We start from the raw sequence: 20,097 nt of genomic DNA, 5'->3' as shown, positions 1-20,097 counted from the left end.
TGGAAGTGTATAGGTAGTGTTAGCCTGCCCACTTAAAGTCGCTAATTAGTTTAGCTCAAATGCAGTCAGAAGCTGATTTCATTTTAGCTCTAAACTCTGTAAATATATCACTTTATCCACATTTCAAACATGTTTAGGAGAGAAAGTAGCCGTTTAGATCAGCAGTGTGTCGTTAATTTGTCTAAATACCAGCTGTTTACTATTTTGTTGGGACGAATTCGGCGCTACTCAAGCTAGCCGTTGTGACCAACGCACTTCCGGTTACTTTCACAAAATAAAACACCCGTTGCCCTTTACATACAGAAACCATGACGATAGAATTTGTGCTTTTACTTTGAAATAGGAAGCTAAGCTACCCTCGACATAGCTAGCTTGAACCAAAATAAAGCGTCTTTGCTTGAACCCTCCGTTTTGACCGATCTGGTCCCGTTAGCGGCATTTGACCGCTCAAGATGCCTTACCGGAGAGTTTTGTCAGCTCTGAGATGAAGATCGGCCGCCGGTTTCTGTTTAGAGTTGCTGAAGAGTTTCTCTGATGACTTTAGGTAGGAGGCAGGCTAACACTACCCATACACTTCCAGTTTTTGAGCTAAGCTAATTAGCGACTTTAGGTAGGAGGCAGGCTAACACTACCCTTACACTTCCAGCGTTTGAGCTAAGCTAATTAGCGACTTTAGGTAGGAGGCAGGCTAACACTACCCATACACTTCCAGTGTTTGAGCTAAGCTAATTAGCGACTTTAGGAGGAGGCAGGCTAACACTACCCTTACACTTCCAGCGTTTGAGCTAAGCTAATTAGCGACTTTAGGTAGGAGGCAGGCTAACACTACCCATACACTTCCAGCGTTTGAGCTAAGCTAATTAGCGACTTTAGGTAGGAGGCAGGCTAACACTACCCATACACTTCCAGTGTTTGAGCTAAGCTAATTAGCGACTTGAGGAGGAGGCAGGCTAACACTACCCTTACACTTCCAGCGTTTGAGCTAAGCTAATTAGCGACTTTAGGTAGGAGGCAGGCTAACACTACCCATACACTTCCAGCGTTTGAGCTAAGCTAATTAGCGACTTTAGGTAGGAGGCAGGCTAACACTACCTATACACTTCCAGCGTTTGAGCTAAGCTAATTAGCGACTTTAGGTGGAGGCAGGCTAACACTACCTATACACTTCCAGTGTTTGAGCTAAGCTAATTACGGCGATACGGCTCTATCTCCCTTGTTACTGCACGCACAGTGGAAAGGATGGTGTCTATCTGCTGGTCATGGACTCAGAAGTGAGGCAAGACACGAAAAAAAAAAAAAGTTGGTGTATCCCTTATAATAAAATCCACTTCCTGTGGTCAGATTCAGGACCTGAGGATCCAGACCAGGCCTCTGATTGGTCGGTGGTGGTGTGAGTCAGAGCATTGGCCCCGCCCCCTACACGTGGTAGGTGTAGTCGTTCAGGTATTCCTTCAGCCGGTTGGGCAGCGGCAGCTCCTCGACTCGCCGCGTCCTCCTGTTGATGCTGATGCGGCAGAGATGCTGCAGAGTGGGCGTGGCCGCGTAGACCGGCCGCGTCAGCAGCAGCTGCACCGTGCCGTTCGCCGCCGCCGCCGCAGAGTTCGTCGCCGCTGTAGCCGCCGGCGTGGTGGTAGCGGTGGTAGCGGTAGCGGTGGCCTTGTCGGTGGTGCGGGACAGCGTGACGTAGTGCTGCACCAGGTGGACCACGCTGTCGAACTGCCTGAGCCGCGGCCGCACCAGAACCACCGAGTCCAGCTTGAACTTCCCGTGTTTGAACTGGATGCGCAGGTTGGTGGGGCCGGCCGCCGTCATGGCCGAGATGGTGAACAGGTAATCCGTCTGCGAGCTGTCGCGCAGCAGGAAGCTGCCTTCAGGGGCGTCCTGCAGGATGCGCTTGGCCTCGGTGGCCGTCAGACCGCCCCAGTACCAACCTGGAGGGGGGGAGGGGGACATCATCACCATGGTTACAGGTATATACAGGAATATTGAAGTTAATAGGACGAATCTCCTTGTTGTTTACAACTACTTCCTGGTAGAAAACCAGCATGAGAACAATAGTGACGGACGAGAGTTTCACTATATTTATCTCATTTTTCATGTCACTATATCACCGTTTAGACTAATCTGATGTTTGTAAAGTTTATAAAACCAATGATTGGACAAACATTACTATTTATGTGTGCACGTTTTTGTAATTAGTCATGGTTATCATAGATTAGCCGGGCTAACGGTTAGCTACCTGTTTAACTTTAATAGCTCAGTGACTCAATAAACGCTCCATGAACAAATATTTTCTCCAGCGGATATCTGAGTTCCAACATGACTGAGCTAACTGGAGTAGTTTCATGTGGTGTCCCACAACGGGAGGGTTTTAACAGCTGACGTCCTGCTGTTAGCTTAGCTACTGTTAGCTTAGCTACTGTTAGCTTAGCTACCGTCAGCTTAGCTACCGTTAGCTTAGCTACCGCCGTTAGCTTAGCTACTACGTTAGCTTAGCTACCGTTAGCTTAGCTACCGTTAGCTGTCCCTGTCAGCTGAGCCACTGATGCTTTCTAGACACTGTGATTCCCCCAAACTGAATAAATACAACACATAGCAACACAAAACACACACACACAGAAATAGTAATGTTTCTTCAATCATTTCAGATTTGTCTAAACGGTGATAGGGCGTGAAAAATATGATATATAGCTAAACTCTCGTTCGTCACTATTGATCTCATTCACATTACAGCTGGTTTTCTACCAGGAAGTAGAATGTAAACAACAAGGAGATTCGGTCTATTCTAAAACCTAATTTTAATACTAATTTTAAGACTTTTTCAAGACCTTCTCAATATTTTTCAAAACCTCACCGCCACCTCAAGCTGTAACCATTTACATTCTATTCCTCTTACCATGCACATTTTATTGGTCAAACATGTTGCAACTTGTGTATTTATTCACTCATTCAACTGATCTTTGACAACACTGTATCCTTGGCATCCTATTCTATTTATCTACCTTATCTTTTATATCTATTTATTGTGTGTACTTGTTTTTTTGGACTGTGCAAGCTGCTGAAATCAATTGCCCCTGGTGGGATTAATAAAGTTGTTTGAAGTTGAAGTTGATCAGTGACACTTTTAACTTAATAAATAAAGACTATAGACCACTATGATACACCAGAATTCAAAATAGGCTAGGATAATAAATTAAAGGCAAAGTTTATTAAAAAAAAACCAACAACAACAATCTTCTTTTCTTTTTTATGTACCGGTTCATCTTTGTTTTTTTAATAAAATGAATAAATTCACACACTTTTACAATTTTTTTAGGACTCAAACTCTTTATAAAGTCGTGAAAAGACGTTTTTAATACTTTTTAAGGATCTTAATTTTCCCAAAATTGATTTATCACCTTTTAATACTTTTCAAGACCCTGTGGATACACTGCTACAGTGTTTTACTGTGTCACTGCTTCAGGATAAGAACAGTAGAGCTGCAACTAACTATTATAGTCATTATTGATTAATCTGTAGATTATTAAACAATTAATCCATTAGTTGTTTGGTCAATAAAATGTTGTAAAACATCAGTCAGTGTTTCTCAAACCACCAGACGACATCGTCCTCAAATGTCTTGTTTTGTCCACAAACCAAAGAGAGACTCAGTTTATCGTCATAAAGGAACAAAGAAACCAGAAATATTCACATTGAAGAAGCTGCAATCAGAGAATCTGGACTTTTTTTACTTTAAAAAACGACTCAAACTGATTATTAGATTATCAGAATAGTTGGCCATTAATTTAATAATCAATAATTGTTGGATTAATTGATTAATTGTTGCAGCTCTAAAGAACAGCCTCGGTCCTAATCAATAACAATCATCATCACTAGTTGTGTTTACGTGCGCAAAACGTCTTAACCAGATTAAAAACTTTAGAGAATGGAAAATCCAAATCCAGTGTTAATATGGGCACAACATCCCATAATCTGATCATGAGGTGTGTGAACACGCAGCGAGCGTTAAGCTTCATTCAGAGATGCACATGATTAACAGTTTAACCGTTAACCAATAACATTAACTCTGACCGTTTAATACCACCGGTTCGTGTTTTATTATCTCCTCGTGTCGTCATGACGACCGTTATGATTTTCCTTCTGGGACGAATCAAATCTGATCCTGAAACATCTGGTTCTAATCAGGAGAAACAACTGGTTTTATGAACCAGATAATGAATCAATAAATAATCACTATAGTAACTGTGATGACTATTATGGTCTGGATTTGACTCAGAGCAGATACAGCCGAACTGTTTAAGGGATAGTTCAACATTTAGTCAAATTGGCCCATTGCCATAATCCCTATAGTCATAGCAGTAGGTTCGTTACCTTTAATTGTCGGTGCAAGCTGTTTTTAGAACGGTGGAGCAGAGCCGTGAGCTGCTCAGAGCTACGCTACGGAGGCTCATTATGGGATTTCTTGGTTTCCCTCATCAAACTCATCAAATACACAATCCAACAACTCCACAACGCTCTGGTGGACAAGTTGTGAGCTGCACATTCACCACGCTATGAGATAATAACACAACGTTACCACACAGAGTTGTTTTAGAGGGAAATTCATGTAAAACCATTGATGCACGTTGCCTTCAGGGACAGTTTTTCATCAACAGTCTCTGAATTTCCCTCTACAACAACTCTGTGTGGTAACGTTGTGTTATTATCTCATAGTGTGGTGAATGTGCAGCTCACAACTTGTCCACCAGAGCGTTGTGGAGTTGTTGGATTGTGTATTTGATGAGTTTGATGAGGGAAACCAAGAAATGAAGAGCTCTTTTCCAAAACGCGATAAACGCCAAATTTTAAAAAAATGAGTTTGTCACGCCATTTTGCTGTGTACTGAGCCTATTCACTGCTCCATCAACGTATCACGTGAAATCGCTACATTTCCCTGTTTAAAAGGCACCGCAAGATGCAGTTTCCCTCCAAACCGCGATAAGCGCCGAGTCTATTTTTAGCCAAAACGCGACATCTCCTCCCTCTCTTCAGAATTCTATGAGCAGCTCGTTAATATAATACATCCATGGAGCAGCTCCATGCAGTCCAACATGGCGGTGCCCTGAACCCAGGTCTGTTTTCAGTCATTCATTCAGTAGTTTCTGGGTTCTGTGTTAATTACTGTATCTGTTTATGTGGTGGACACTGTGCCGTTAAGTATACCCCCACAGCCCCCGCATACCGTACGAGCCCCGCCCCCGCCTGTAACGCCGGGTGTCCTCCGTATCAACGATCGATCTTTTTTTTTTTTTTTTTTACAGCAAAGACGTAGTTTTGTTTACAGCAACATGTGCTCACATCATGATAGCGTCTGTATTTTGACTATTAAAACTTCCATAGTCCATAGTTCTCTTTGTTTAACATGTAAAGAGACAGACATCATTACCGCCCCCCTCCCTCCCCCCGACGTGCGCACGCACACACACACACACACACACACACACACACACACAGAGAGAGAGAGAGGAGACACGCAGCACCTCAGTGATGTTCTCATGTCATGTTGGTTGGTTTTTCAAGACAGAAACCATACATTTTTGTTTTTTTAAATGTGGATTTATAGCGTTTTGAGAAAAAATAAAATAAACTTTGAGTTTTTAATCAACAATATTGTTGTTTGATTTAATAATCATTGTTCAACATGTCCAGACTGAGCCAACAATCATTTTAACGGGATAAATTGAATATTAACAAAATGGGTGGGTCTAGGTAAAAAATGTCATTTTCTGGAAAACTATTAAAATGGATTTATAGCGTTTTGGAAAAGAACTCTTCAAATATATAAACAGCTTAAAGGTAACGAACCTACTGCTATGACTATAGGGATTATGGCGATGGGCCAGTTTGACTAAATGTTGAACTGTCCCTTTAAAGACTCACCGGTGTTCCTCAGGTCCTTCATGGCCACAGCGATGCGCCTCTCGTCTGGTTCCACTGCTCCCGAGTCGTCGTCGGCTCGTCGGTCGCTCTCGATGGACTCGGAGGACTGGCAGGTCATCGGACCGGATCAGAACCAGAGCTCAGACATGGACCGGAGTTCTGACACACAGGGAGGGACCGGGAATTCTAGTTAGTGGGAACATTATGAGACCATGTTGTGGAATGGACTTCCTCCTTCACTAAGATCCATTTCTTCCTATCCACTTTTTAAAAAGCAGCTAAAAATACATCTCAACTTCTCTTGAATTTCCTGCTCTCAACAACGGTTGTGTTGGAGCTATTTGTAGTATTTAGTGCTGTTTAGTTTATTATTTTGTTTAGTGAGTATTTAGTTTTGGTTATTCTCAATCAATTTACTTGATTTCATTAAGTAAATGTTTTTTAATTTATTTTTACACATATATTTCTGTTTGTACCAAGAGTCAGTGAAACGAAATTTCGTTCTATGCACACTGTGTATTTTGAATGACAATAAAGTAGCTATTCTATTCTAATTCTATTCTTATGATTAGATTTCTATTAGTATTCTAGTTTATTATTTGTTTACTTTAGGTGTTTCTTGTTTATTATTTGTGTTTTGTTTCATTTGGGCACGGTAGGAGGGCACCTGAAGTCATATAGGTAGGCTGTCGGTAAGGGACCAGCATGCACCTGGGTGGGCAAATGGTTTTTTACCGGAGCGGGAGAGGCACAGGAATTTTCTTTGTTCTTTGTTTGCTCGCTTTTTGGTTAAATAAACCACGCTTTTTGTTGAAACTGTACATCTGTTTGGACATTATGCTTTTCCCATCCGCGTACACCACAACCCATGGTGCAACAGTGGCCCTTTGATTAGTATAATTTGAAGTTTGATTTGATACTTTTATTTGTTTGACAATCGGCTACTACAGGTTGCTTCTCTCAACTATGGTTGAGGGAAGGTCAGGTCTGTGACCATCTGCTCTGAAACTGTTATGTATTTGTATTTTATTGTATATGGACTGTAACATATTGCATTGTAATGTATTAATTGTATGCATTGTATTTTATAAGTAGGCATACTACTACTGTTTTTTAATGTATTTTAATTATTGTAGTGCTGAAAACCAGCCAACCTGACTGAACCGACGTGTTCACAGAAAAGTTTATTAATGTCTCAGTCTCTGTAGATTTAAACCAATAAACTAAACTGAACTAAACATGTAGTTTTGCTGTTTGTGTGAATGATGGTGTGTTAAAATACATCTCAACTTCTCTTGAATTTCCCCGCTCTCTCCACATCCCACATCTTTACTCTGTCTTTTTATGACTTCAATTAATGAATTTTTTGTACCTTATTTCTATTCTCTGTCTTTGTTTGTCTATAGACGACCCAACATTATAGTGAACCTACAGGATGTCCACCAACAATGTAAACTAGTCAAACTGAGTCGATGTTTTGTAATGTAGACGTTATATTTAGTTTCATGTTGATTTATTTAACTCTGAGTTAAGTGAGTAGAAGTAGTTGATAAAGCTGCTTCTTCTAGCTGCAGTTTGACTAATGTAAATAGTAAAACGACTGTCAGGCTCAACTACATGGAGTTTCCCCAACACAACACTACACAACTACACACACACACACACACACACACACACACACACACACACACACACACACATTAACACGGTGTTCACGTGTTCAGTTCACCAGGAAACAGAGACAGAGATGAACTCACTGACTGTTTGAATCTAAACCACTGAACCACAGCTGATTATTATTAGTTATTGATTAGCTTTACAGGTTATTAGTTATTGATTATATAGCCTATATATTATTATTTATTTGTCTCTACTTTGTTCTTTTATCTGGTTTTGATGAATTTATTTATGATAAAGAAACATTCAGGTTTTCTTTGTCTTTGTCTGCTCAGAGAGGAAGTGAAATACTCAACATGTTTTCTGTTTTTCCTCACATCTCTATAAAACATTTATGGATTAAATCAATTAAAGGAGTTTTAGATCAACTATCGTTTAACCAACACTGATATTATATAACATCAATATAAACTACTTTACAGTGTAAAGCCTGGCCACTATAGCACTTTATTCTACCTCTCGGTGTCTGTGTTTTGTCTTGTATGTCAGGTTCTTGTTCTTGTCGCCTGTTTTAAATGTTTGTTAGAACTTCTTTGTACCTCTGATCCCTGTGTTTTGCTCTGCAGGGCCGTTGCTAGGAATTCTGGGCCCCCTTAAAGAATACTAAAGTGGGCCCCTCCCCCTAACTTTTCCTTTTTTTTTTTCTTAGACTACGTATGTATTATCGTTTTTTATTTAGCCTTCTTTGTTTTGATGCTAATGCAGCATTACACTGCAAAAACTCAAGTATCTCCCTTATTACAAGCAGAAAAAACTTACTTTCACTGGCAGATTTTTCTATTTATTGTGAATTTAAGTGAAAATGATCTAAAAACAAGTTGATTTTTAGGTGATGAGTCTTATTTTAAGTGGAAAGAGATTAGTTTTGACTAGAAATGAGACATTTGGACAAGAAATAAGACAAATATTCTTGGAAAGATGTTGAGTTTTTACAGTGTACTATGAGTATTAGTCAGGGTCTTACGCAGAATAAATCAGTCATACAAAGATTAGACTACTGGGGTTTTTTATGGGCCCCACTGGGCGCTGGGCCCCTAGAGTTATCATCACTTTTCTCCGGCCCTGTTGCTCTGTGGAGTTCTTATTGTAGCTACTGTTTGTCTTATTTCACCTGTCAGTATTGTGTCTGATTCTATGTCTGTCCTGTTATAGGCTACCTGACCTGTGTCTGTCTAATTGTTATGAAATCTTTTTTTATGTAAACTGCCAGAGGACTGAGGCGGTGGTAGCTACATTTACGTTATTGGGCTTCCTCTTTTTTTTTCTCCATATTTCGCACATTTCTGTGACATAAACTATAAAGTGTTTTCTTGTCTGTAACAACATCTCTGTCCTGGGTGATGATCCCTCCTCTGTTGCTCACCCTGAGCTTTCTCCTGGTTTTCCCTGTTAAAAGGGTTTTCCATGGAGTTTTTCCTCAGTGGATGTGAGGGTCTAAGGACAGAGGATGTCAAACTCATTTTACTTCAGGGGCCACATTCACCGCAATTTGATCTCAAGTGGGCCAGACCGGTAAAATAAGAGCAAAATAATCTATAAGTAATGAGAACTCTAATTGTTTCTCTTTATTTTAGTGCAAATAAGTACATTATTAAGATGTTTACATTAAATCAGGGATGTCAAACATGCGGCCCGTGGGCCAAAACTGGCCCACCAGAGGGTCCAATCCGGCCCGCAGGATGAATTTGCCATATGTGAAAATTACATTAAAGACAGAAGAGGCATAATATTGTTGAAATTGCATGTGTTTTTCTTGTGAAATTTCAGGTTGCTCATAACATGTTTTGTAAAAGGACAGTTCATTTAATGTAAACATCTTAATAATGTACTTATTTGCACTAAAATAAAGAGAAACAATTAGAGTTCTCATTACTTATAGATTATTTTGCTCTTATTTTACCGGTCTGGCCCACTTGAGATCAAATTGCGGTGAATGTGGCCCCTGAAGTAAAATGAGTTTGACATCCCTGCCTTAAATGAACTGTCCTTTTACAAAACATGTTATGAGCAACCTGAAATTTCACAAGAAAAACACATGCAATTTCAACAATATTATGCCTCTTCTGTCTTTAATGTAATTTTCACATATGGCAAATTCATCCTGCGGGCCGGATTGGACCCTCTGGTGGGCCAGTTTTGGCCCACGGGCCGCATGTTTGACATCCCTGAGGACAGAGGATGTTGTTATGATGGGATGTAATAAAGCCCTTTGAGACTAACTGCTGGTAAAAACGGGCTATACAGATAAAATTGCCTTGCCTTCTCTTCCTTAGGCTAAAAGGAGAAAAGAACTGATGTTATTAATGTAGGCTACACTGTCCTTTTAAATAAATAAATAAATAAATAAATAAATAAATAAATAAATAAATAAATATGATCAGTCTGCAGAGGAGAGACAGGTTGTTTTAGATTTCCCAGCGACACGTGAACACCTCATCTCAGGTGTTTTTGTCTCTGTCTCTGTCCTACCTGGGTGACGTCAGCCGGTACCGGACCGAGCCGTCTCCGGTTCCTTCATGTCGGTGGCGGTGGTGGAGCAGCGACGGTCCAGGTTCGAGTCCGAGTCCGGGTCAGGTAGTAGAGTCTCCTGTTTCCCGCGTTAAAGCTGCTGTTTTCCCGCGGTGCACGAGCCTCGATCGGTTCCTCCGGTGTCTCAACACCGGAACAGAATATGAGCATAAACACACACACACAGAGAGAGAGAGAGAGGTGTGTGTGTGTGTGTGTGTGTGTGTGTGTGTGTGTGTGTGTGTGTGTGTGTGTGTGTGTGTGTGTGTGTGTGTGTGAGAGAGAGAGAGAGAGAGGAGGTTTCCAGGAACTTTCCAGGAATCGGGTCACGTGGTGCACAGAGCCGCGATTTAAGGTGGACTGACTGACACACAGTAGCCTACACACACACACACACACACACACACATACACACACACACACACACACACACACACACACACACACACACAGAAACACACACTGTATTTAAATGACACAGTCTCATATAGTAGCCTCGGTCTATGGTTGATTATCCCACTTTAATATCTTTAATTCAATTTAATTTCCATTGCTCATATCCCCTGGTGTCTTACTTTTTTTTCTTCTCCTTTTTATTTTATTTTATTTATTTATTTATTTTTTACTATTATTTATTTCTATTTATGTATGTTTTTATTTTATTGTCACGTCTATTTGTTATCCAAATGTTATTAATACGATGCTCATATGGTTTTATGCATTGTTTATGTATTTTGTAAAACAAAAATAAAGTTGTTAAACAAAAAAGAAAAAAAAAGAAAAGGTCTATGGTTGATTCACTGGAGCTGTCGAATGTGTGTCTGTCTGTGTGTTGTTGTTTTTGTGTGTAGCTAGTGTGTGTGTGTGTGTGTGTACTCAGTCAGGGTCACAGAGTACACACACACACACACACACACACACACACTTGTCCTACACACAGGTACAACTAACTACGTGTGTGTGTTCAGTTTACAGATGTTTAATGACGTCATGCAGCACCTTGACCTGTGGGCGGGGCTAAGGTAGCTGCTGCGTGCTTCATGGCTACATACCAGACCTCGGCTCGTCGCCATGGTTACGGTCCCACTCCCAGTGGCGTGCACAGAGTTTTCGAAGAGCAGGGGCGAAAAGAAAAAAAAACATGCAAGCCCCCCCCCCCCATTAAAACAAGAAAATGTATCATTATTACGTTTGTTTATCACTGTTTATTCTGATCATAAATTAAAAAAAAAAAAACCTTAAATAAATAAATTAACTGACTCCAAATCAAACATCACACTTTTGTTGTTGTTGCAGGAACTCTATGAGCAGCTACAGCCCCACTATCAACGGACTAGACATCCCAAAGGCATTAAAGACAAACTATATTCTGGCAACATTTTTATTTAATTAATATGTACATTTTTCATTATTATTCTTTTTTTTCCTACTCTATATTATTTTTATGATGTTGTTCTGATTGTTTTGTTCTGTATATAATAGTTAAAGGGACAACGAGGAGTTTTGTAAAAGCGAAGTGTTTCCACACTACATTTATGAGCCTCCGCACCGTGAAATTCTTTGACCGGCGCAAGACAGACTCATGTTTTCATTCATCAAGAATTAAAGTCAGAGGTTGGAAGACGATCACATACCGTCGTAGTTCCCACCATAAACGGAGATTCATACGGCGGCGTTATTCTCATGACTCGCCACGAAACCGAAAGTAAAGAAACGCTGGTCGGCTCGCCCAGCATTTCCACCACCACTAATAATAACAAAATAACCATAGAGACAAAACCATAGATTTATCTAAAATGGACCATTAACAAGTGGTAACGTAGATTCATCCACATTAATATGAGACTTTTTTATAACCAAATAGAAACTCCTCGTTGTCCCTTTAATAAAGAAAAGAGAAAAAAAGTGGCTAATTATTATTATTATTATATTATTATGTTTTCTAATATTGTTAATTCCAAAGATACTCTGTAATAGCCTACTGCTAATATCCTTAATGCATAATATATTGATTATTATTTTTCTCTGACATTAGATGTCCATCCATCCATTGTCCACCGGGGAAAATGAAATTCCTCTATGGGACAATAAAGTAATTCTGTCTAGATGAGAAACTTTGTCTGATGTTCTCTGTACATTTGTTTGTACAAATCATTTTCAATAAAGATTATTGAAAAAAACAAAACAGAAACAAAACTCTGATTTGATTAAATGAACCGTTAGTGATTCCCGCCACCTACCGGGCAGCAGCGGCCTGTGTTACCGTGTGTTACCCGTTAATATAATACATCCATGTGTGTTACTGACTAGATGGCGCCATCTTGGGTCGGGGTTTCTGACCATAGACATAGTGTATGTTTATTTTATTTAATACAATAAAAAATAAAAATATGAAAAAAATGTTTTGTTGTTGTATCATAAATATCTGTCTGACATTTATAATAAACCAAACGGCTTGAAAATCGGTTGAATATTCAGTGCGTTATGGCGATTTTAATGGTTGATAGAGCCCTGCCTCTGTTGACTAATGCAGGAAGTAGACGCGGCTTCGCCCTCACCAAGATGGCGGCCGCGTCGACCACTCAGGCCGACAGGGGGCAACACCGGACCGGAAGTGAACCAAAACAAACCGGCAGAGACTCTTGACTGCGCGGGTAGTTCGACTGTCTGCTGCTGCTAACCGCTACTGGACATCTAGCCGCTGGACTGTGGAGACGCTAAAGGTGAGTTATTATGGGTTATATTAACGCTTATACCCCCCGTTACCGTAGAACAACGTTACAACTCGACGTTACCGACGGTTTAACGTTACTTGTTACTGTTACAAACTAGTTTATTGAAGGCGGGAGATGTTTTCCGTCGTGTTGTTGTGTTGTTGTGACAGCTGCGTCTGTCGGTGAATCCACGGAGAATAAAACACCACTCAGGTCTTTGTTATTAGACTTTAACGCTGATTATACAACAGTTAGTTCCGACTAGAGCACTGGAAACAGACATTATCACTCCGCTGTTCAGCTGGACAGGAGCTAAGTCAGAGTTACGCTCCCCATACAGGAGCTGCCCCATCTCTCTGCTGCTACTACAGCCGGGGCAACTACGTTTTGACGGCGATGTGTTTTGATATTAGCGTTAGCTGTTGTTAGCCACGTAGCTCAGCTACTTAGCTTCAGCTGTGTTTATATTGATTACATAGCAGATAAACAAATGTAATACGGTATCGATAACGTCTCTGTGTCTTCACGCTGGTCCTGTTGCTCCGGTGCTGATCAGACACGGGCTCAGAACCAGAACCAGCACTGGAAGCAGCTCGGTGGAGAAGCTTGTAGCTAGTAGCAAGCTAGTATGAAATGTTTATGTGTTGCCTGGCAACAGCCTCGTCTCCCTTGGCTGAGCTAAATAAATGATTAAAGGGGACATATTATGCTCATTTCTGCTTCTTGACATGGTGCCTTGATGTCTAAAAGTAATGTTAGTAACATGCTTTGGCCAGAAAAACCAACAGATTGAGCACAGCTGGGTTCTCTACACACCAGTTTCACAGCCCTGCTCTAAACGGTCGGTTTAGAGTCTTCGCTCTGGTAGCTGAGGTAACCATGGTAACCATGGGAGTGAGGGCTTGAATGTTCACATCACCCGGCTGCGATATTTTTTTTCCTACTATGGCCACCTATGGCCGCGCCAAGACCCGCCTTACTCCACCTCTGATTGGCTGCCTCTGCAAGGCTAAGCCTATCCCTGCATATTACCCTAACCTTAACCACTCCCTTCACACGCCTAAACCAACCGTCTTTGCCTAAACCTAACCGTCAGAGTCGAGGGCATCGTGATAAGCCAATCAGAGGCCTAGTAAGGCGGGGCTTTGCCTGGCCATAGCAGGAAAAAAAAATTTGCCACCCGGCTTGTGATGTAATAAGCCGGGTGAAATTAAAACGGCTTGTTAAGAGACACATTTTCTGACTATGGTATTTTACAAAATGTTGACGTAGTTGTCAAAACTTACGTTTAAGGGGTGAGGAGGCAAATACACACAGCTACTAAAGCAATGAAAATGTGAGTTTTGCATAATATGTCCCCTTTAAATAAACAAACAAATCATAATCTCTTGTAGTTTATTACTGTTCTAAAATGCGCTCGTAGCACTGTTGTATAAAAGCAATATCACACTGAGGTCGTGCTGTTGTACTGTAGATCAGCACGGTGGGATTATCTGACCGAATCACAGCCGTGCTGATATACAGTACAACAGCACTCCCTCTACTGTGATATTGCTTAATCACTGACTAGTAGAGACTAGTAGAAACTACTACAGTACTACACATTCTCTCTTCTCTCCCTCTCTCCATCTTTCTCTCTTCCTCTCTTCCTCTCTCCCTCCATCTGTCTCTCTCCCTCCTTCTCTCTCAATTTAAAAAAATATTCAAAGTCAATTCAACAAGCTTTATTGTCAGGACTGTGGTGTACATTATTACCAAAGCATTAGGGCAACAGAACCAGAATACATAGATTATTAATTAATAATAATAATAGTAACAACAGAACGATAACCCTAACCTCTGTCTTTCTCTCTCTCCGTCTTCTCTCCGTCCATCAGCGCGTACATCGCCAACAGAGTCACAGACAAACTGACTCCCATCCACGACAGGATCTTCTGCTGCAGGTCAGTGCTTCATCATCCTCATCCTCAGTAGCTGGTTCCCATGGAGACAGATTGATTGATTGATTGATTGATTGATTCAGATCCTCATTATCTATGGCAATGCCAAAGCTATTCTTCCTGGGGTCCATACAACATATTTACAGTGTATCAATGCAATTTACGTCCCATACTTTACAATCCATGTTCAAATACAACATAAAACACAAGGAAATACCAACAGATACACAAAAAAAGTCTTTTCACGACTTTATAAAGTCTTAAATTTTGAAGGAATCCGAGTAGGGAAACGGCGCTCGGTACTGGAGTGCTCGGATATCGGCTGCAGCTCTACTAGAAACAAAATCAAATGAGCTGAGGCACATCATGTCATGACTGTCTGTCCAGACTGTAGTTTTTGTTTTTGGGGAGTTGAGCAATATTTCTTTTTTGAAAAACTTTTCCTTTGATTTATTATCCCAGCCTGTTTTGAATTCTGTTGTAAGTGGTCTACAGTCTTAGGGGCCGTGTCCACCAGGCGCGTTTTCACAGGGTTCTTACGGATCCTTAAAAAGTCTTAAAAGGCATTGAATTCATTAATCCAAAAACAAGGCCTTAATTGGCATTAAAATGTCTTAAATCAAATTTTCAAAGGTCTTAAAAATGTTAACACATGGTAAGTGGTATTTTATGGTTGTAATTAGTCTCAAATCTCAAAGTAATTGATAACATTCCGACATAGAGAAGTTAGTGGCGGCCGTCAACGCTAAATTTCTCACCGCCACCAGCTCCAGAGTCAGTGTTTGTTTTTTTTCCCAGACTTTTTATGCATTTATTTTGAAAGGACAGCTGGAAAGAGACACAATCCAATGTTCATGTAGCAGTCACTTTACCTTGGATCACATAGGAAAGTGGGTAAAATTGTCCCTAACCCTACGTATGTAATTGACGTGGTGTTTTTTCTTTTCTTTTTTCTGCATTTGTGTTTATCATGAAGTCAGTCTTAAATTTAATTTCAAGTGGCTTTAAAAAAGTCTTAAAAAGTCTTAAATTTAACTTGGCTTAGGCTGTAGGAACCCTGTGTCAGCGCTCTGGGCGTCTACTTTCCATTCAAACCCTATTGAGTTGGGTGCTCACAGCCACGAGCCCGGAAACTGCTTTTCCACTAGCCCTAGTCCCTGGTACCAGGCACTGAAATAGTACCAGGTACCATTTTTAGTACTGAGCCGTGCCGTGCCATGCGGAGCCTAGCAGTGCCGGGCCGTGCCGTGCCATGCGGAGCCTAGCAGTGCCGGGCCGTGCCGTGCCATGCGGAGCCTAGCAGTGACGCGCCGTGCCAATTAGTGCCGAGCAGTGACGAGCCACGCCGCGCCAATTAGTGCCGAGCAGTGCCGAGCAGTGCCGAGCCGTGCCGCGTCATGCAGAGCCGAGCTGTGCCGAGCCGCGCCGCGTCATGCAGAGCCGAGCTGTGCCGAGCCGTACCGCGCCATGCAGAGCCGAGCTGTGCCGAGCCGCGCCGCGCCATGTGGAGCCGTGCCGCGCCATGCAGAGCCGAGCAGTGCCGAGCCACGCTGCGCCAATTAGTGCCCTAGCAGTGCCGTGCCATGCCGAGCTGCGCCATACAGTGCCGAGCAGTGCCGAGCCACGCCGCGCCATGCAGAGCCTTTGTGCCATGTAGTGCCGAGCAGTGCCGAGCCATGCAAAGCCGCGCCATGCAGTGCCGAGCCGCGCCATGTAGGCCCGAGCTGAGTTGTGCCATGTAGAGCCGAGCAGTGCCGTTAAAGTGTAGTGGAAAAGCGCCACTAGTGACGTCACTCTGAGAGTTTCTCCTCAGAGTGACGACACTAGTGGCGCTGTGAAGATAAAAGTTAGTGACAGACGATCGGAGACAGACTGCCCAGCTGGTCAGAGTTCCAGAGGAGGAAACCACAGACAGACAGTCCCACATCAGACTCCACCTCCCTCACACAGACTCAGAACGAGGACAAACTGCCTTCTCCTTCTACGCCCCACACCGATGGAATAAATTACAAAACTCACAGAAAATCGATAGACTTATCTCACTTGAGGCTTTCAAAAACCTACTTCTCACCACGGTTTTGGGGGCTCAGACTCAGACGTGCACTCGCTTCAGTTAGCGATTTTACTACTCTTGTTTTCATAACTGTATTTCATTGTGCTGTTTTGATGTTTGATCTTCTGTGATCTCTGTGTGCTACAGACTCGCTCGAGGTTAAATAAGAGAAACATCCTCCAGACGCCCCTCCTTGAACCGCCACCTTACCGTGGTGGAGGGGTTTGAGCACCCGAATGATCCTAGGAGCTATGTTGTCCGGGACTTAATGCCCCTGGTAGGGTCTCCCAAGGCAAACAGGTCCTAGGCGACGGGTCAGACAAAAAGCGGTTCAAAGCCCCCTTATGAAAAAAGTAACAGCAAGGACGTGTACGTCGCCCGGACTGGCGTTACCGGGGCCCCACCCTGGAGCCAGGCCTGGGGTTGGGGCTCGCAGGCGAGCGTCTGGTGGCCGGGTCTTGGCCCACGGGACCCGGCCGGGCGCAGCCCGAACGAGCGACGTGGGCCCGCCCTCCCGTAGGCCCACCACCCGCGGGAGGGTACATAAGGGGCAGGTGCCGTGTGAAAAGGGTGGCAGCCGTGGGCGGGGGCCCCGGCGACCCAATCCCCGGATGACAACTCTGGCTTTAGGGACATGGAATGTCACCTCGCTGGGGGGAAAGAGCCTGAGCTTGTGCGGGAGGCTGAGAGGTACCGGCTAGAGATAGTCGGGCTCACCTCCACGCACAGCCTGGGCTCTGGAACCCAACTCCTTGAGAGAGGTTGGACTCTCTTCCACTCTGGAGTTGCCCATGGTGAGAGGCGGCGAGCTGGTGTGGGCTTGCTCATAGCTCCCCAGCTCAGCCGCCATGTGTTGGAGTTCTCCCCACTCAACGAGAGGGTCGCTTCCCTGTGCCTTCGGGTCGGGGATAGGTCTCTCACTGTTGTCTCGGCCTACGGGCCAAACGGCAGTGCAGAGTACCCGGCCTTCCTGGAGGCCCTGGGAGGGGTGCTGGAAAGTGCCCCAACTGGGGACTCCATCGTTCTGCTGGGGGACTTCAACGCTCACGTGGGCAGCGACAGTGTTACCTGGAGAGGTGTGATTGGGAGGAACGGCCTCCCCGATCTGAACCCGAGCGGTGTTCTGTTATTGGACTTCTGTGCTAGCCACAGTTTGTCCATAACAAACACCATGTTCAGGCATAAGGGTCCATCAGTGCACGTGGCACCAGGACACCCTAGGCCGGAGGTCAATGATCGACTTTGTAGTCGTGTCATCTGACCTCCGGCCGTATGTCTTGGACACTCGGGTGAAGAGAGGGGCTGAGCTGTCAACTGATCACCACCTGGTGGTGAGTTGGATCCGCTGGCAGGGGAGGAAGCTGGTCAGACCTGGAAGACCCAAGCGTATCGTGAGGGTCTGCTGGGAACGTCTGGCAGAATCCCCTGTCAGGGAGGTCTTCAACTCCCACCTCCGGGAGAGCTTTGACCAGCTTTGACAGGATTCCGAGGGAGGCCGGAGACATTGAGTCCGAATGGACCATGTTCTCCACTTCCATTGTTGACGCGGCCGTCCGGAGCTGTGGCCGTAAGGTCTCCGGTGCCTGTCGCAGCGGCAATCCCGGTGGTGGACACCGGAAGTAAGGGATGCCGTCAAGCTGAAGAAGGAGTCCTACCGAGCCTGGCTAGCTCGGGGGACTCCCGAGGCAGCTGACGGGTACCGGCAGGCCAAGCGGACGGCAGCCCGGGCGGTCGCGGAAGCAAAAACTCGGGTCTGGGAAAAGTTCGGGGAGGCCATGGAGGAGGACTACCGGTCGGCCTCGAGGAAATTCTGGCAAACCATCCGACGCCTCAGGAGGGGGAAGCAGTGCTCCGCCAACACTGTTTACAGTGGAGGAGGGGAGCTGTTGACCTCGACTGGGGATATCGTCGGACGGTGGAAGGAATACTTCGAGGATCTCCTCAATCCCACTGACACACCTTCCGTCGAGGAAGCAGAGGCTGAGGACCCAGAGGTCGATTCATTCATCACCCAAGCTGAGGTCACTGAGGTAGTTCAGAAGCTCCTCAGTGGCAAGGCACCGGGGGTGGATGAGATCCGCCCTGAGTACCTCAAGTCTCTGGATGTTGCGGGGCTGTCGTGGCTGACACGCCTCTGCAGCATCGCGTGGCAGTCGGGGACAGTGCCTCTGGACTGGCAGACCGGGGTGGTGGTCCCTCTCTTCAAAAAGGGGGACCGGAGGGTGTGTTCCAACTACCGGGGGATCACACTCCTCAGCCTCCCGGGGAAAGTCTATTCCAGGGTGCTGGAGAGGAGAATTCGGGCGGTAGTCGAACCTCGGATTCAGGAGGAACAATGCGGTTTTCGTCCTGGCCGTGGAACACTGGACCAGCTCTACACCCTCCGCAGGGTGCTCGAGGGTGCATGGAAGTTTGCCCAACCAGTCCACATGTGTTTTGTGGACTTGGAGAAGGCTTTCGACCGTGTCCCACGTGGCATCCTGTGGGAGGTGCTCCGAGAGTATGGGGTCGGAGGCCCTCTGCTGAGGGCTGTACGGTCCCTGTATGACCGGAGCAGGAGCTTGGTTCGCATTGCCGGCAGTAAGTCAGACCTGTTCCCGGTGCGTGTTGGACTCCGGCAGGGCTGCCCTTTGTCACCGGTTCTGTTCGTTATTTTTATGGACAGAATTTCTAGGCGCAGCCAAGTGCCGGAGGGGGTACGGTTCGAGAGCCACTTGATTTCATCTCTGCTTTTTGCGGATGATGTGGTCTTGTTGGCTCCCTCGAGCCAGGACCTTCAGCATGCACTGGGGCGGTTTGCAGAGAGCAAAAATGTCAGAATAGTCAATAAACATATTACTTTCTTTGAAAATTATGTCCCAGCAGAACGAACTCCATCGTTCTGCCTCGAGGAAATTCTGGCAAAGCATCCGGCGCCTCAGGAGGGGGAAGCAGTGCTCAACAAGTTTTGTCCAATTTTACGTTTAGATATGTAAATTAGGCAATATCTAATTAAATATCCACTAATTTTCATACATTTCCAGAACAGAAATCTGAACAATGGATAAAACTACATTGTTTTATTTTGTTGAGACATTAAACTTACCAAAGATCTATTCAGTGTTCAATGAAACAATGAATTTACTAAAGAATCGTAACAGTTATTTAATCCTCATTTATTTGATATTTTATGTTTTTTAAATTTTATTCATGGTTTCATCTCTGAAATATGACGTCTTGTTGTATTATTTGCCCAACTAGTAGTAGCTACTCGGTGCACGGTGAATAACTGTGCAGTGTAATGTAC

The 20,097-nt window shown here is 44.0% G+C and overlaps 1 protein-coding gene across 1 annotated transcript; it reads right to left on the bottom strand.

Annotated features, from left to right (window-relative positions):
• Positions 1–1,295: 1,295 nt before the first annotated feature.
• socs2 (suppressor of cytokine signaling 2) lies at positions 1,296–10,252 on the bottom strand. The gene is made up of 3 exons (XM_085768927.1): positions 10,066–10,252; positions 5,920–6,078; positions 1,296–1,931 (listed from the first exon to the last, which is right to left on the bottom strand). Exons 2-3 carry the CDS (start codon positions 6,035–6,037, stop codon positions 1,417–1,419), a joined length of 633 nt encoding a protein of 210 aa, XP_085625053.1. The 5' UTR covers positions 6,038–6,078; positions 10,066–10,252; the 3' UTR covers positions 1,296–1,416.
• Between the last annotated feature and the right edge of the window lie 9,845 nt (positions 10,253–20,097).

Source organism: Trachurus japonicus, chromosome 23 (genome assembly GCF_045865225.1).
Source record: "Trachurus japonicus isolate A0001 chromosome 23, Traja_1.0".
NCBI classification, from domain to species: Eukaryota; Metazoa; Chordata; class Actinopteri; order Carangiformes; family Carangidae; genus Trachurus; species Trachurus japonicus.
The sequence above is the reverse complement of the archived record's forward strand: the minus strand, read 5'-3'. Positions and strand labels throughout refer to the sequence as shown.

What these genes read in the sequence shown, in the direction of transcription:
- socs2 (XM_085768927.1), bottom strand. Translation starts at nt 6,037, where the DNA reads ATGACCTGCCAGTCCTCCGAGTCCATCGAGAGCGACCGACGAGCCGAC. An exon ending in GAAGGACCTGAGGAACACCG is followed by an intron (nt 1,932 to 5,919) that starts GTGAGTCTTTAA and finishes CCCCCCCTCCAG; the next exon opens with GTTGGTACTGGGGCGGTCTG.